The sequence below is a fragment of the Oxyura jamaicensis genome, chromosome 10 (assembly GCF_011077185.1).
Source record: "Oxyura jamaicensis isolate SHBP4307 breed ruddy duck chromosome 10, BPBGC_Ojam_1.0, whole genome shotgun sequence".
In the NCBI taxonomy this organism is placed as follows: domain Eukaryota; kingdom Metazoa; phylum Chordata; class Aves; order Anseriformes; family Anatidae; genus Oxyura; species Oxyura jamaicensis.
The window spans coordinates 4729705-4748247 of record NC_048902.1 but is presented as its reverse complement, the minus strand read 5'-3'; the positions used below and the strand labels follow the sequence as shown (position 1 = coordinate 4748247).

At 38.1% G+C, this 18543-nt stretch overlaps 1 protein-coding gene across 5 annotated transcripts in view; it reads left to right on the top strand.

Moving 5' to 3' along the window:
- Window positions 1-18543, top strand: part of THSD4 (thrombospondin type 1 domain containing 4) — a 303076-nt gene that overhangs the window by 175642 nt on the left and 108891 nt on the right. The window contains exon 1 of one of the 5 annotated variants that reach the window (XM_035336263.1): window positions 17234-17501. The exons of the other annotated variants lie outside the window; for them this stretch is intronic. Within the exon in view, the coding sequence (XP_035192154.1) occupies window positions 17430-17501 (72 nt within the window). The 5' untranslated portion in view covers window positions 17234-17429. Of the gene's footprint in view, window positions 1-17233; window positions 17502-18543 lie in introns of those variants that run through there. 5 annotated transcript variants of the gene reach the window in all.

Below are 18543 nucleotides of genomic sequence, written 5' to 3'. Positions count from 1 at the left end.
GGTTCTCTTGAAGCCTTTCCTTATTCCTGATTCATCATCATTATGATTATGAGAGTCCTAAATGAGTGTTTTTCATTTATGCAGAGGACCACACAGAAAGAAGAAAGCTGTGCAGGGAATAAGAACATAGTAAAATCATCCCTTCTTTTGCCATTTTTATTAACCCTTTTTTGCGTATAGTTATATTCAGTTGCAATGTTTGTATCTGCAAACTAACGAATGCAACTACACCACCACCTTTTCTCCAGACTCCCAAGTCCCCTCTATTTAGTTTTCTGTCTCAAGGCATATTGTGTCAGAAAATGGGAAGTGGATACCTGCATGATGAGATTTTGATGTACTGATGTTGTTTAAAAAAAAATCATTTATATATATAGGTAGCTAGACCGTTCATTTAAAAGCAAGACTGTGAAGAGTCTGTAAAATATCTTAATCTACCTTGCTTTGGAAAGGATAAAGCATTTGTTTTTTGGCTGTGGCAGTGAAGAGTGATTAGATCACACCTAATTAGAATGCAAAAATGTTAGTAGTTCATGACCAGCTCAGACCAACAATAACTTTCCCACTGTTTAAGAGTTCCATTAAAAATATTGGAAAATATTTATCATTTTTGCATGCCTACGATTCTTATATGGGCTGTGATGATGTAAGACATGGGCCTGAATTTGTTTAAGGCACTCTTCACTGTTTTAGGTTGCTGTCGCTCTGTCTCTCTTCCATACTAATTCTGATTTTCTCGTGTAGGAGATTTAGTTAAACCACATCTAACTATTAAAACTGAATAGCCAGAAGTGGAAATCTGATTGATGTAAGTGTTTATCTTCATGGCTGAGCTCTTTGCTACTTAACAAATCAACTGAATTTAGTCTCACATGAAGCGAAGGAAGTTAAGCATCTTAAATGTACAGTGCTGTGCCTCATCCATCAGATCAACAAATATTGCAGCGTTGTGTTGACATTGGGTAATCCTGTTAATTTCAGTTGAGAGATTGCCTAGTTTGCGTTCTTTACTTGATCAGAGAATGATGCTTGTGCCAGGCTTTATTTTGTGCTGAATACAAAAATCTAGAACAGAAGACAGGAAATGAAGAATATGAATATAAGACTATAGAGGCAAACAAAAAGCTAGTAATGAATTCCCTTTGGCCACTTAATTGCCCATTAAAGTCAATGGTAAAAATGCTAATGCTATTTTTGTATAAGCAGCTTTTAAGCAGACATGCAGTGACATTTCTGTCTGAAAAGTGCTGTCTTTTTTCAGCTGGGACAAAGAACATCCTATTTAACTTCCATTTTGTTTTGTTTACATAATGAAAGCAGTCTAAAATAACTTCCACTTTCCCTGCATGTGTAGGTCCGCTTAGCTCTTCTTGACAACTAATTCTTGCAGAATCTTATCTTGAACTATCTAATCTGAATTTTAAAGCAATCTGTTCAGCCTTACTGATTTTTATAGTACATGCTCTCATCAGCTCTAAGATCAAATCAGCTTCGTAACCAATGCTTTATTCGGCACATACAAACTGTCTCCTTTGACTGTTGGAACCTGTGTTAATTTCTGTGTAAGTGTAAAGACATGTCTGCATAAGAAGAGAATTGTGAATCAGGAAAAGTGTTTTAGAAGAGTTACTAAAAATATTACAGACAGGTTGTACTTAAAGCCTCCTAAATACCTCTAAGTGGTATGTAATTTTTTTCATACTTTTTGAATCTTCGCAGAGTTGTCACTGTTGTGATTGCCTGCAAATAACTCTTGGGCTACAAAACTTTGCAGTAATAACTTGGCCAGTGCTTTCACTAGCTGAAAGGATACTGCACAAGGACGTCACAAGGACGGTTGTTTGCATGGCTCTCTGGGAAGACAGACGCATAAGCAAAAAGACAGAAAAAAGGTCTTTCTGTGATTTCCTTGGCAGCAACTGCACAGAGGCTACAGAAGAGGGAACCTGTCGTTGTGTATGTGATCTAGGGAACATTTTAACAGTTCTGTTTCTCATTTCTGTTCAGTTAGGGATTGGCCGGAAGGAATGTTGGATGTAATATCATAAACATCTTGGAAATGATGGTTGGAACTGCATCTGCAGCCTGGTAGTTTCTCATCTGTGTTATATTCCTCTACATTTCTCAGATTTTCTTCTAAACTCTCTAATTCCTCCAAAATTGTGAAATTTTGTCCTCGTTTAATGCCAACCATAAAATTTAAACTTGATCTTAAACTGTATTTATACCCACCTAGAAACACAGACAGCTCATTTCCATTCATACAGGTCTAAGAACTGAAACTAACTTTTCTGAGTTTTCTATTCTATTTCTATTCTATTCTAACTAACTTTTCTATTGCTGTAGTCACAAGACTACTGTTAAGCCTTCTCAGACTGCAAAATGGTGAGGAAACAGTGACATTTAAATGCTGTATAACAACAAAATGTGAAGCTATGTATTACCAGCACTTACACAAATGCCTGCCTCCTACAGATGTATATATTTAATTGGTTCTCAGCACACTTGCAGTTCTTTCTTACTTACTGTAAAACTGCATTTAGATAGCCCATGTTTAGGGAAGCCAGTCCTAGATCCTCAACTCTGAGGTCGACATGGCTTAGTTGTATAGAGGTGTTTGCCTCTGGCTGGAAAATACTGAACGTAGTCACTGAGATTTAGCTTACATGATAACATCCATTTATAACAAGTATTGACACCCTCCGTAAGGTTGCTGTAGTCCACTGATTGTTATGTCTGCCTACATTTTTATTGCACAAAGTAGTTCAAGGTGCTTTACACCTGCTTGCCGCATTCTTTCCAGCATGCCTGACAGAGGATATCTGATGAATGTTCTGTAGTTTATACATCTGCGCTGTGCATCTTTAATCCAGTGATGTCAGTGAGACACTGACACACTTTATGTAGTCAAATTTCTGTTTATTTTTCTGTTGTTTCATTAAAAACAAAAAACAACAAACACAACAAAAACAGACCTCTCCACTCAGTTTGTCATATAATATCTTGCTTCTACCACTGCTTCTTATTCCAGTATCTGTTTCCAAGGATAAACATTTTAGATTTGTTTGAAGTCTTTTTAAATGGCTGGAAATGCACTAAATATTCAGTGTTTGCTAATTCCTCTTGTATACAATCCTGATTAGAAAAGCAATATTACACAGTTAAAAAATCTTCACTTTCAGATCAGATGGTGGCCAGACACAGCAGCTGAAACCCACATTTAAAAAGAAAAACATTTTAATACAGTGAGAGTTGATAGACGTGCATCAAAGTGAAATGTTATTTTTGTAGTGATCAGCAGGCTTCAGACCTCCCATGCTAATCATAAACTTTCCAGGCCAATGAAGCTAATTTGTTCTCCTGTTGCCGCTGGCCTCCAGCTCTTTTTCCAGAGGAGGATATTATGCTTCCTGCAAGCAAGAAAATTAGCAAATGTCTTCTCTTTCTCTTTTTCTTTAGGCCTGCTATGCCTGTGATATTTGGGTTTGTTTATATGGTGTCTATGGGTGTGTCTTAACTGCAGTCATGAAAAAATTGCACAAGCTACCCTATCATTCTTCTCGGTCTTTCTCTATTAATTTACACTGCACTGGTTATGGCAACCATATGTTCAGGCCTCATCTTTTCTTCTAAAATAGCTCCTTTTTTTCTTCCTGGAAATGTCAACCTGGGAGACTTTAAGGCTTTTGTGTATTTGTCCAGGCTATCCAGATGTAACAGTATGCCCAGCGCTACAACCAAGTAAACTGTACGCAGTTACAAGAGCCTTTTTTTGAAATGTGTGGAAAAGGCACTTTGAGATGTAAAACAGGTCTTGCAAAGGAAAGGTTAGGACAATAGAGGTTGCCAGAATGCATCAGGTCTGGTTATATCCGCTGTGAATTGACAAGTCGCTAGCTGTTCAGTAGGCTGGAGTTAAACAAAATGTGGAGTCTGAGCTGCTGTGCATTTACAGTTCTTTCAAACCAAAGAGATGGTCGGATTTGGAACTAATGTCAACACAATGAAGGCCAGTGCTGAATCGCTGTAAAAAGGATGGGCACAGTATGGCCTCTGCAGACAGAGCATCAGGTCTTGTGGTATCTGGGTTTGGTAGCTCTATCTCTTGCAGTCTACATCTTAAGTGGAGGCTTTTGAAAGGCTAAATAAGTTCTTTATCATAATGATTTCAGCTTTTTACTTCAGTTTTCCCATGGCTTAAGGTACGATTAGCAGACTTCAATCAATTAAAGAACAGAATTTGTGCAGAGTGTGTATCTAGTAAGCAGTATAGACTTTACCAAATCAATTGAGTAAATGTTTTAGATTGGATGGAGGTCCTTGACATTATCTGTTAGAAGAAAGTAGAATTAATCACAGATGGAAGTTGAAGATATATATATATTTTCCTCAAAAATAGTTTGAATACTTGTTTTAACACTGAGGTAATTAAAATTCTAGAAATAAAAAGAAAGATCGTTCCCTGGTCAGCTTCTGATGTACAAAGAGGGAATGCAAGATCATTTTCAGTTATTTTATTTTGCTTTTTTTTTTTTCTTTTCCAATGGAGATAGAATTCGGTGCATTTTTGAGACTCCGTAGCCTGCTATCTGAAGTGGTAGGGAACTAATCTAAAAATCTTAAGGTGCCATTTACACAAAAGTGATACAAGAAACAGGAAAAATGAATACCAGTCTATTTCATTCCATTCTGTTACTATTGCAGTGGTTTTAATCTCCTTAAATAGGTGGGATCACTTGCTCCATTTATTCTTGGGAACTTCGGTATTACAAAGCGTCTCCACAGACACTTTTTTCTTAAGAAAATATATGTAGATTAGGCATTGTGTGATTTGATATGAGGAGTAAGAGCAATATTAAACTGGGAGTATGCTCTAGCCTGACCAAATTTATGGCAGAACTGCAGAATTAGGTGCAGGATGTATCTCATACTGCATAAGACAACTCTAGTAGAACATGTTCATAGTACTTAGTTTTGTGTAAAACTGAATGGTTGGATTTAATTAATGCACTTTTCTGAACTGCAAAATAATTCAGAATCTACTTTCAGCTCAGAAATTTGTTGCGAATGTCACTTACCATATAAAGCACAAATTAAGGCAAAGAGGGATCCAGCTTGTGATACATTCAAAAATTTGATGCTTACAAGAACGTCCACTATAGTCTTATTAAAACCCAAATAAAAAGAAAGCTACCTTAAAATGATGTTTCCAAACACCTCTTTGGGTGACTCTGATCATATCCGATAAACTGGAAGCAGTCACCAATGCGCAGCAGCTCATATCTGCTGTGTCTTTTCTCATTAGGCTTTAGGAATTTCAATGAGGAGTTAGGCTTCAAATTCTTAGCGACTTTTTGTTACGTATATAAATGCGAGAGGATGTTTTGCTTTCAGAACTTTCTTTTTCAAAACAATAGTTGTGACAATGGTCTCTGTCCCTTTAGGGTAAGACATGCCATACTAAAGCTCATCAAACTTTGCTGTTGTTTTTCAGTTTGTAGGAGGAATGGTAAATTAAGCTGCATGGGTGTTCACTCTTTTGGCTTAAACACCACCCATGCAATGAAAACAGTGTGCTAGGCTGTTCACAACATAAGCATGTGCTTAGTGAAGACGTGTTGGGGAAGGGATGTCTGAATGTTAGTTTTTGGTTATATACTGGGCAGCTTCCATATCGCCTATGTTATACCTGTTTTTAAAAATAAACCAAGAATAACCGTTTTCTAGAGCCACTGATGTGGGATGTTTGCGTACATATTTAAGTCTCTAGGTGTTTTTTTTGTTTGTTTGTTTGTTTTGTTTTTAAATATGAAATAACCAAGTGACATCAACAGACTCCCTCCGTTTAAAAATTTGTTGGAATGTGTCTTCCTGGCAAGTTTTATTGGATTTCAATTCAAAAACTATACATCGTTTTCTGTTCTCATGTAACTACAAATCCTAATAATAATAGGGCTATTCTTTGGAACTGGCAAAGAATCAGTTCACATAGAGCCTGCTGAATCTACTGTGCCAACACTACAAGATGTTAAAATGAGAGGAAAAATAACCAACGTGTGGCACTTAAACTGAATGTTTTACATTTAAAATTAGTATTTACTGGTAAGACCATGCCCCAGGAGTCAAGCTGTTTGCAAATACTTGGAGAAATAGTCATTTTTATTTCCGTGAAAGATACTGGCAAAGTAGCTGGTTTGTTATCTGATGATAACAATCAAGCTGGGAGGTCACGATAAAATAGGGACGTACAGTGGGGATAACAGAGGAGTCTAGTTGAAAATGACATCACAGAAAGAAAGATGGCTGGGAACGTGGAGGTGAAGGGTTGGAAAAGCTGCAAAAATGTTCCTGGAAAATGCTGCATTTAGATTAACATGTTTGATGTAAAAGGAGTGCTCAAAAAGTTAAAGAATTAGATTTTAAAAATCTTTGTAAGATAAATACTTCATAATAAATACTGTAATACGTTTTCATAGACCTATGCTTGATTTAATCTTTGGCTATTTTGGCTTTGGATAAGTAGTTGTCAGTGATCCACAGCAGATCGAATTTGTGTAATGCTATTTACTCTGTCACCTGAGCATACGTACTGAAGTATTATTCTGATTTACTTGTAAATAATATATTTGAAAATTTTAAAAATACGTATTTTGTATGACCTAGGCTTCTATTCAAGCATATGGTGTAGAATTGTGCACTGTGAGTTTTTGATCTATGAAACATTTCATAAGAGAGAAGAATGTCATTCTCATTTTCAGTAAAAGGAAAGAAGAGCAAAACCCTTCTGTGGTACAACTGTAAAAATGAAAGAAATAGTTACTAAGAGTAAAAGAGAAGCAAACAGTCTCCAGTGAATACCATCATGTATGTGTTGGTAATGCTGAATAAGTAGTCATTAATCTCAGTTTAAAGTAATTTGGACAAATTTCTATCACTAACGATATGGACCGTATCCATTGGACCTGAAAACTGGAAATCCATGTGTTGCAATGAACTTCATGAATTCTCTTGGGAAATTTAACTGTTCTAAGTTGTAATAGCTCACTTGGGATAACCTGGAGATCTGTCTTGTGGGAGATTGACACTTCTCATCCCTTGAGAAATAATCCCACTCTAGCTAATATTCTCAGTGAAATAAGAGAGCTTTAAAAAAAAAAAAAAAAAAAAAAAAAAAAAAGAGGATGGGGAGAAAAAGCAAGTTAAAGGAAGTTAGTGCAAGTTAGTGGAACTGCAGGGTTATGCAATTACACTAGCAAAATAACTGGTGCCTACCATTACTCATTTTCTTGAACGTGAGCTAGCATGTAGAGCTATATAAAAATAACTAAGTATATTCAGTGAGAAAAAGTTCATTGTGAGGAAGTCTTCCATGAAACTGTGGCTGAAAACGATTTGAGACATGTTCCATATAAATAAGAAGGTACTGTATTAAAAAGACTTGGAACTGGGCAGGAAATTTTCTGAGTGGTCTTGATGCATCAAAACTCAGGGAATTTGGTATGTTTTTGTTCACTTGCATTTTGTTGGAATTCTGATTGTTTGCTTACTGTGTGATGGTGCTGGCTGCACAGATGTGCTTTTACAACCTGGTTTCTCAAACAGTCAAATTTTATGTCTCTCTGCGGGCATTTAAGATTAGAACTGGTGTTATTGCTAGCTTTAACCCATGTAGACAGTCTGAGTATGGGGATAAAGTAATCAGCACCACTTGTGTCTTTCAAAACATACACAGAGAATGTTTCTTCACTTCCTTTGTTCTGTGTTGCCTTTTAAGTAGTTCTTTTTTTTTTTTTTTCCCCGAGTGTGTTCATGTTATATTTCTTTACATCTTGTTATCAGCAAACAGTTTTTCCAAGTTTTGTGCCATTATGTAGAGATTTTATGCTGTATACTGGAGTTTTAGCTGTTGAACTAATAGCGGTACTTACCGGTTTATCGGTAAGTACACAGGCTTATCAGTTAATTACACAAATATTTATCTGCTCTGTGATCCTATAGTAAATGAAATTTATCTGCTCTGTGATCCTATAGTAAATGAAATATTTAAGAGACATGAGAATGCATAGGTATTTTCAGATACTAATTATCTAGTTTGAGCTGCAGTGTTCTCAGAACTCATAAACCAGATAAAGCTCAAGATTTAACAATCTGTATTTCTATTATTTGTATTTTTGATTTCCCTTATTACACAAGAATTAGCCATTTTCTCTTTCTGAATGGCATGAGTGCTTGCAAGACACCTAGAAAAACAGTGTAAAGTATCTCCTTTTATCTGTGTGCTTCTGAAACTTATAAACATGTGGGACCACTGTCCAGAGTCTGGACTGCTGGAAGACTCCACAAACTCTGGTAGTTCATTTGCCTCTAATAGGCAGCATGTGTTTAATGTGGTTACTTTAAAAATAAGCATATTTATAAGATAAACTGTCCAAAAATCTATTATGTAAGCAATCAGAGTTTCCCAGATTTTTGTTTTCATTAAGACAGTGAAGATACATGGTTTCTCTTCAATTAAAAGGAGATAACTATTTTTTATATGGTATACATCTGCAGAGAAAGAGAAGGACTGTTCCTGCACTAAAGTTTTGCTTCCAATTTGTACCTAATTTACACCAGCAGTGTAACTGCTCTGTTGGTGCACTGCTTTCTTGACCTGGCATGGACCACGAGTGATGACAAATGAGCCTTTAGCTCACTAACGGGGTAGATTTGTGACCTGTGCTGGTATAAATTCTTTTAATTTGCAATGTAATGTAATTAGGATCAGGCTGTATGATAAAATAAACTTAGATTAGACAATCTTGTTGGAAGAGGTGATGACTTGGGAAGAACGAATTGAACAGAACATGAGCAGATTTGGGGAAGCAATAACAGCATTTTTGGCTCAGAACTTTTTTAACTAGATGGGAAAAGTTGTGATGTGATTGCTGCCCAAAGCAGAAGTCGTATCACTATGAGGTTAGTTCTCTCTGCTCCCTTTTGGTTGTATAACGAAATGACCTGGGAAGTCTTCCTTTTTTTCCTGTATTTGGTTTCAGGATGAGTGCTTAATCCATTGGGTTTTGATCAGTATTGCAATTAAATCTGAAGTCTTTAGCCTGGGGTATTCGTTTTCTTTGGTGACATGGCAGCTATTTTCATTTCGTCTGTCAGAAGAGAGGAGAAACCTTGGATTCCTCTAAACTGCAGAAAATGCAGTCTGATAGCGAATGCAACTCTTTTGAGATTCTTTATCCCTTCTTTTGGATCTGGAGGAAGGTCTGGTTCAGGACCGCTGGGGCATCAGAGAACAGAGCTGCCTGAGCTAAAGAATTCACCTTAGCTCTGGTCTCTGGTGCTCCAGCTGTATGACTCCTGGCTGGACGTTTACTTCCTTGTTCTTTTAGTCTTAGGAGAAGTGCTGATCTAGTCCTGTCCTGCGAATAGTGGATGTAACGTACGTGTTACAGGCTCCTTTCTCAAGGTTACCACTGTTTCTAGAGTGTTCCCTCCCTCCCTGCCTGGTACAATCTCTTCACCTCCTTTGTTTTGTTTGGCAGATTTTTTCCTGTTCCTAGTCCTGTATACGCATGGTTACAGAAGTGCATTTTGGCATAGGCATTGACTCCATAGAGGAACCCCGTTATGCTAATCAGCCTTAATGACCCTGAGCGGCCTCACGCTTGGTGGGCCTCCTCCCACAGCTCTCTGATCATGGGATCAGTAGCCCCACCTAAGCTCAGCCCTGGGCTTGCCGTCCAGAGCTGCCTTGGGGGCAAGCCGGCCTCCAGCTCAGGCTCAGCCATGCCTTTGCCTGGCCAGGGAACCTCTTCATTTGCATCCTGATCTGTGGACGGGCTTCTTGGCTTGGCCTTGGACCTGCCTTGTCACCACAGACTTGTGTGGTAATCTGGACTCTTGTTTGACCCTGCTGTTCCTGGATCTATCCTGCTCCCTCTCGTGGTGTTGGTGGGATGCGGCCCAGGCAGACGAGGCCCTGCCTTGCTGGCCCTGTTGTCCTGCTTGACACCTGGCTCCCCATCCCTTAGGGAGCTGTTGGTGCTTCCTGACAGAGTTTTGGTAGGTTGATTGATAACTGTTTTACTGATTTAGCTAATAATAAGCATGAGAAATCTTGGGCAGCTTTTGCAGAGCTTTCTTTTCATCCATACTTGGCAGGAGATGGTGCTAATTTCTTGCAAATGCATGTTTCACCGTAGTTCTTTACAAGTTTTCTACCTGCACACCGGACTAGTAAGTGATTCACTCCTGGGGAGGTTTCACAGTGACTTTCAGATTGCTTTACAGAGCTATTTTCTCAACTAAAAGAGAGTATCATTATGGCTTTGAGATTTCTGCCACCGTGGAAAATAACAGGTGATGCATGAAAACATGTTCTATAAGTCTTTCTTCCTCTGAAACAATTTCAAGAACATTTTCAAGCAAAATTGAAAAATTACGATTATATTCACAATCCTAATTTGTTAGCTTTTTTCTTTGAAAGAGATTCCTCTCATCATATCCCAATCAACCATCTGATAGAGCTGTCGTTTGCCAGCAGAACAATTTGGAAAATGTGTGTCATCTCTAAAATCTAATTATAATGTTTTTTAGTTTGGGATGTGACAAAAGCTTCACATTTATAATTAAGATTTCATACTAGCATTCATAGCATAGGTCAAGGTCTGTTACGTCATGTAATTCTTTGGTGCTTCTTCCTCAGGACCTACGGTTGTATATTTTTATAATTAAAAACTAGGTATACGTACATAATACAGGGGCCTCACCTTTCTCCTGATTGTATGAAAAACTTTTATCACAAAATGAATGGTATTCATTATAATTAGAAATTCAAAGTGTGGTGTCCACCTGTTCTGTACTCAGAAAGTAGCATTGGACAGAGGAAGAAATGCCTCATAAATGTCTTCTTATTCTACTTGCACTACAACTACTATCTGGAGAGAAAGAGAGGTGCTTTGAGAACCTGGAACATAAACCAGAATTCTATCATCAAAATACAGACAACTGGAATGTGGCCATGAAAAATATGCTTTCTAGCCTGACCTTGGGCAGGTGAGAACCCAAGGCCTTTTCCTTCCTCTAACATAATGCCAGAAAACAGAAAGGGGTAATAGATTTAGTATTGCGGGAAAGATTCAAGATGATAAATCAAGCTGAGGTTAATACTCAGCTCTCTGAAGGTGGGCCGTTTCAGTAGTCTGGCTTCATAACTGAAAGTCTGAGCTTTAAAATTTAAGAGTAGGGAGCAGGGGAAGGAAATGCTCAGATTTCTTTTTCAGCTTGAGCTTAGCTTAAAAGCACTACACACTGCCAATACCGTGCTAGTCAGAAGAGAATATGAGGATGATAGTGAAGAGTAACATTCTGTTATTTCTGAAGTAACTGGCAAACCTCCAGCGATGGAACTTAGCCTGGGATGTCCTAATTATATACAAATGCATATCTGAAACTTAACTTTGTAATGCTATTCCCAAAGGATGCAAGAAACACCTTTTTAATGGTATACTTTCTAAACTGGTCCGGTCAGATCCGCTTCCTTATAACAGAGAAAGATGGGAAATGGGAAAAGCCAGAACTTGGAGTGACTTTAGATGAGAAACAAGTGGAAAAAAAAATAGAATTGTTTAATTTAGAAAGGAAAATAAACAGAAATATGATAAAGGTAACTTGAAAAGTGTGGTTAACTAATGACAGCATTAGTAAGCACAAAAAGTGACCATATGGAATAATTTACTTGGAACTCTTAAAGATCTCTCTTTTCCGCAGCATCCTGTTGTCTTTTACAGAACTGCACAGTGGGATTAAAAAAGTGAATAAATACAGAAAGAGGTAAGAATCTCCCTAGCCCCGTTATGTCCGGTAACAGTGGGAAGCATGATGCCCTATGCTACTGTGTATTCTGGTAGCCAATCTGCATTCCACAGTTCTGGACAAATTATTTTCTTCCATCAAGAAATGTAAACAGAAAAGAAATTACATAAAGTTAGCAGCTTTCTAAATAAAAATTTTGAGTGGAAGGGTACATCTAAAGACATTGGGAATTACTTAGAAAAGTGTTAGTTCCTGAAGTACTCTAATCGACGTATAACTTCATAACCAAGGAAAGAGATGCTGAGTTGCACTGAAGTACATAAGAAAGTCTGAGCCTGGTTTCCTCAAAGGTGCTTAGTGTCTGGGGTTCGTTCTAATAGGGCTCCAAGTGCTTAACCTTTAGGCTGTAATATGCAGCCCACACTTTGACTTCCTTCCTAAGTTTGTTCAGTTATGTATGTATGTATGTATTTATTTAATGGCATGTTTAAAAATCCAAATACTCCTTCTGTGTACTTCTTTATGTATTTTTATTTCACCTGTTCTTGGTCAAGGACCAAGATGAAATTTCAGTTGTGAGTGTGAGCATGCATGAAATCAGAGTGTGTGAGAATGAGCATGCTTCTTTCAAAAGGACAGCAATAGCAAGAAGGCAGTAGAGGGGAGTCTAGGGGAGAATCTCTTGCGCTCTTTCTTTCCTGTCTGGCCAGTGCAACCCAGAAAGCAGTTAAGTGGATGTATGAGCCTCCATGGGGGTAAAATACTCCCCTTGCGGTTTAGCGGCAGTATTTCCTGAACCAGTGAGGCAGGGCAGGGGGTGGCATTTTTCTACATTTGTCCTCCGTTTGCAATTTGTCCTCCATTTATCTTCAAGAAAAATACATTCTTTTTACAGTCTAAATTTCCTGCCTGTTCTTGGAGCAGCAAGAGACTCCTCTTTAATTTCAAGTGTTTAACTAAATATATATATATATATATATATTTAATCAAGAAATCCTGGGCCTCATACAAGAAGTTTTGAGTGAATTTTTATGTCTAGTGGCTCTCAGCTGTTCAGGCTGAAGGACAGTAGTCATTTCTTCTGTCCTTAAAATATGTGAGTAATAAATTCAGAAGCTAATGCTTCCTGGAAACAGTGAGATGAGAGGATTTTTGGAAATGCCTATATGACAGTTTGAAATGGCACCATCTTTATGCGTAATTCTACCTAGCATGTAAGACTCTGAAACTTTTGTTCCTTTTTTAAGTAGCCTCAGGTAGGTTCAGCCTTTTTTCTCCACTGTTAAATTCTTACATTGAACATTTACAATTATAACAGAGCTTGCAGTTTCTGCTTAATTTCCTTTCCCTGTTAGTAATTCCAGGAAGCTGATGTCTGGCCAAAGCAAATTAACCTGTGGGTTCTGCTGTGACATCAGTTCTTTTCAGCCTTTATCTTCTTTTTAGGTAGTTCATTGGTCTACATGCTGAATACAAATGAATATTGCAGTCAGCCCTCTGTTTCCTCCCCAGTTCGGCAGCAGTGATGCTTCCCCTGTAGTGACAACGTGTGGATTAATGTTTTTCATTCTTACATGTTAACACTTTGAAATACACCGAAATTTTCAGTGTCTTGTTACAGAATACTTCAGCTTGAAATATATATATGGGTATACTTCATGTGGTCTTGATTTAAATGTTTGTGAGTTAATTTCTACAAGCAATAAAGCTGTAAGAAGTAGAAAGGAAGTCCAAATACACAAAAATAACAAAAATGTTCTTTTTTATATTTTCTTTTATTATTACTTTGATACTAGGAATTTGGTCAGCTTCGTAAGCATATGCAACCTTAGGAGAAGGAAGTGACAGTGAAGGGTTTTGCCCAAACATACTGTTCATAAATTCAAGTGGAGTTATGGGAAGGCTGAGAGACCTGGAATGGAAATTGCTTGCTTTTGAGAAGTTTAACAAACTTGTGCTTGTTTGGGATTTAGGCGTCTCAGGAGGCAACCAGTAAGCAACCTTCACAAACTGATTGATATTTACAAACTCAGGTAATCTTTTTCACAGAGGAAAGTCCCTTTTTTTGATGAAACTAAATATCCAAAGATCTGTTGTATATTTTGCTTTTCTGTATTTTCATTTCTAGGAGTAAGTGGTAGGAACCCTTCTCAAAATATTCTGATGCTTTTCTCCATAAAAATAGGAGAATGATTTGGGAATTTTGATTTAAACAAAGTGCCAAAAATAATTACAGTATAATTTTGATATGCTTGTATATTTTTAAGTAAAAAGAAGGATGCTTTTGTGTTGAAAATCATTAGATGTTTTAGTGCTTCCATGTTGTTATTATAAAGTATTATGGTTTGGCAGAACTTTGTACCTGAAACAGCTCTTCAGTCATAAACAGATTTCTATAGAATTGATAGCTTTTTAATATCTAATGTAGTGATTGCTGAGGTTTTCATAGAAATTTTGATCTTGGTTGCAGCAGCGCAAGTTCAGCGTAGTGTTAAGTTTCACATTACTTTGTGCTGCAAAGAAAGGTTGTGGTTGTGAACATGCACCATTCTATCCAGTTCAGTTGATTAAATCATGGAAGTGGAGTAGCAGGTATGGACAGATCTCTTATTTAATATGGAGAGCAGAATACCAGCTTCTGGATTCCAGGGAATTCTGCCTGTATGGTTTCGTAGGGGGAAAGATTAAATCAGTATGGAAAGAATCAGTTATATGAATTGTTAAAAGGGAACGCAGTACCTTTTTCTGTGCCTCAGAAACTCATTCCAATAAATGGTTATTTAGACTTCATCAATGTTTACAGACAATGTGCTGCTTTCTAGAATGATCAGCAGAGAAGACTAAAATCACAGTTACTGCTAAGGTTTGAAATTTGGTTTTCTACCTACGATTAAAAAAAAAAAAAAAAAAAAAAGAGAGAGAAAGGAAAGAATGGTGGTTTTGTGCCAAAACCCTGTGCTTACTCAGTTCACTTTGTGAAGAACCGAGGAAAAAGGCAAAACTTTGTTTTATAGAAACAAGTCAATCGGCATGAAAAAGCTTTCATCGCTGGGATTTTTATAACAAGCTACAACATCTGAAATGGTAGTGGTTTTTTTTTTGTTCTTTTTTGTTGTTTCTTTTTTAAAGCTTTTTCAAGGAATGAACCTACTTTAAAGTACTGCAGTTGGAGTTCTCATGATGAAAGTGTTTTTGAACTCTGGTTTAGTTGGCAGTTTGTTTATTTCCATTTTTCCTTTTGTGGTACATCTATATATTTAAAAAAATATGGAAGGACAGGTTGGTTTCCTGACAGGGGTTTGATGGAAAATTTCCTTAAGTTTATTTGCCTTTACGTTTTCAATCCAGTGAGTTTGCCACAGGCAACTGGTGTACACAGCATCTGTACTGGCAGCTCTACATCTAGCTGTCAGCAAAGCGGTACAGACTACAAACCTTCATCTCCCTTTGAAAGAGGGAAAAACGCTCCCTTCCTGTAGGTTTTGAAGGGAAGCGTTGTATTCATGAGATCAGCATAGCAGTAGAGGGTTCTCGATGGTTTATGTACCATTTAGGTCATGGTGCCAGGCTTTCAAAAACTGCAGGTCTGGTTGTCAGTTGCCGTTCTTACAACTCCTCTGTCTGTGGCTGTGGTATTTTCCTGTGGCCATTCCCAGCATTCAGAAGAGCCATTCATGAGCTCTGTGCTGAATCTTTTTCATTTTGCCTTTCCAAGTGCTCTTAAGTTTGTACTATTCCCTTGAGAGGAGTCAGCTGAAGGGGATTATTTATGTACTTTTCAGCCTTACAGTCCTGCTTGGCCCACAGCATTGCTTCCTGCCTGGCCCGCCCTCCCGCAGCCCCCGTCAGCCCGTCCTGGCGGCAGTGCTGCAAGGCTGGGGAGAGGAGGGAAGAAAGAGCTTGGGCTGTGAAAGATGGTCTGCTGGTTTGGGGGCTGCAGGGGACAGGTCTTTTGTAGGTGTGGGAGAGAGACGTGGCACCGAGAGTCCAGCTTGGCAGCAGAAAAGATGATACCCTTCAGAGATGATCGTAGTAGTCTACAGAAGGAAGGGACTGAGAGGGAGAAGGCAGTGACAGTGACTTCTTGTTAATACAAAGCTTACCAAATTACAAGAGAAATCTAATTCTTAGTAATGTTTTGCTTCTCAGTTTCACCAAAATCTTTGCTTGCCACCCACCTTTAAATTCTTGAGGCATTTAAAGTACCCATATGCTGAGTTCATGTGGTTTACTCTCTGACATATGAGACCAGGTTATTCACAGGTCATATTTTTGAGATTTCCCCTGCAACCATAAGGATAAGAAATATTACACGAAAGGTGAGAATCTAATGCAACTTCTTGACTTGAGGAGCTGGAACTTTAAGAAATCCGTAACTTTTCACGTTCCCATGATAAAATACATGAATTGGCAAGGGTAAAGTTGGAAGAAATTAAAAAGTAGGATAGGAAAGGGAATAGAGGACTGGAGGGTCCCATGTATGTTGTAAATGGTTCTCTCCAGTTGTTCAATGTGTACTTAGTCTGTTAGGGTTCAGAAGTTCTTTATTTTTGTATAGCTTAGTTTAACAGAACAAAACGTCTACTGCGTAGAGATTACAATCAAACGTACTCGGCTTAGGGAAGCCCTCCAACTTTTATAGCTCTGTTTGCAATTTTACTCATTTCCGAGACAAACATTTGCTGGTCTGCTTGGGAGATTTAATAATTCAGCTTTGTATCATGCTTTCAATACTGCTTTATTCTTAACTTAAAAGTAGGTCTTACTCATCTTCTAATACCAAACACTGTTTTCAAGGGCTCTCAGTTCTGATGGCTTAGTCAAAGCACTGTCTTTTGTTCAACTATGGTACGAAGAAGAAAGATTGCATCAATATCCTGCTCCGGAATTATCCTGAAGGATGGGGGCCCACTTCAGGAAGCAGTCGTTGGTCTTGAGCGTGAGTGGCCGCTTCGGGTCCCTGTGGGCCAGCCGTGGGAGCCAGAGGATTCGGACTGAGTGCCCGGCAGGACTGGGCCAGTCCAGATGCGGGATTGTGTTGCTGTAGGGCTGGCCATAAAGCCAGAGGCTGCTTCCTGATGAGGTTTTAATTTATGGTTTGTTTATTACAGATTTTGATAAAAGGAGGTGCTGTACCTTTAAGTAGCACATGCTGTCTAACCATCAACAGGCATCTTTTGCAAGCTGCTTTAGCCTGTTTCTCCAATCATGCCTGCCTAAGTCAATAACGCACTGCCAAACCTCCTCGTGCATTAAAGGTTACCTTTTAGCTTGTTCCATGAATCAGAGCAGATGCATAACTTGGCAGTGACCATTTCTGTCCCTCCCCTTCTCTGCTTTATACTGACTGCAGCCCCCCAGCTCCTTGCGGGCTGAGCCCCCTCCCCCAGCAGGGAGAAGTCATTACATGAAGAGATCAACTTACCAGTTGTCTTCAGAGCAGTGCCTGAGCGCAGGGCTCCTGGTCGTACTGTGAGTGCGAGAGGAAGGGGGAGAGGGAGAAGGAGTCGTACCTACAAGAACTGAAGGCTGTGTTACTGAGACACAAGTGCATCTGCTAGCTGTTAGTACTTGGCAGAGGGTTTTCTCCTCCAGGGTAGCTCTAACTTTGGGTAATAATGTTTGTCAGCTACCTGATACTAACGTTGCTCTACTTTCAAACAGCAGTGTTAGCAAGACCTGGGGGAGAGGTAAGCGAAGTATGTCAAAAATTACCGTCTCGACAGAGTTTTCTTCCTATCTATTCAAATAGGCTGTGAATTATTTTTATGTCGGTAGAGACTTCAGAACTGCATTGTTTGCTTGATGTGTAAAAGGACTGTTTGCTTGTTTGTGGCGTTTTTTGTTTGGTTCGTTGGTTTTTAAGCCTGTAGGTACTAAGGGAGAGTAATTTGAAAGTTAAGAGTCTTTTAATTTGATATATGTTTTCTGTGAGATGACTGTAATGTGTGAATTTTTCTTTACTAACAGAGAAATAGGATACTCTTTGCAGCAGAAGATGGTAGTGTTAAATTCACATTTTCTATATAAAAAAAAAAGAACATGCATGACTGGAAAAGTTTTTATTTAGGGTGTATCTTGGGGATGTGAGTATGTAAAAACTGTACGTTGCATTATTTTAATAACACCCTTTTGTGCAAATACCCAGTATGTGTATTGTTGTTTTAACAAGGCATGAAGAACATTTTATTTCTTTATGTTTGCCATATCCTCAAAGACAGACTTTATGCATTCTTTGTATGAGAAATCTTAAGTAATGGAATAGAACAGCTCTTGCTACACAATAAAAATGTGCTACTTAATTTAAAAAACAGTTTTCCAGATTTTTGTTCTGATCAGACAGGCTTTTTTTTCAACAGGTTCTTATTTCATACCAAAGCAGAAAAATTCATCTAGTCATTTGTCATTTAGGAAATAATTCATCAAGCATACTACTATCAGATATGAAATATTCCATCCAGTGAAGTTAGTGGCAGAAAACACTTCTAGTACCTTTGATATTCATCCTCCCTCACACTTTCAAATGAAATATTATGTATATTTATGCATTTTGAAGGAATAACTGGATAGTTCTGTTCCATACTATGTCTTCCTTAAGTATATCAACAGCATTACAAAGGAGCAAACTGCAAAGTAAATCTGAAAACAGTGATTTTGCTTTAGAGCTGTTGTTAGCCCTGTCTTTTGTTAGGCTACCTGTTTATGGTAGCTTAATAAAGACCGGAGCAATTA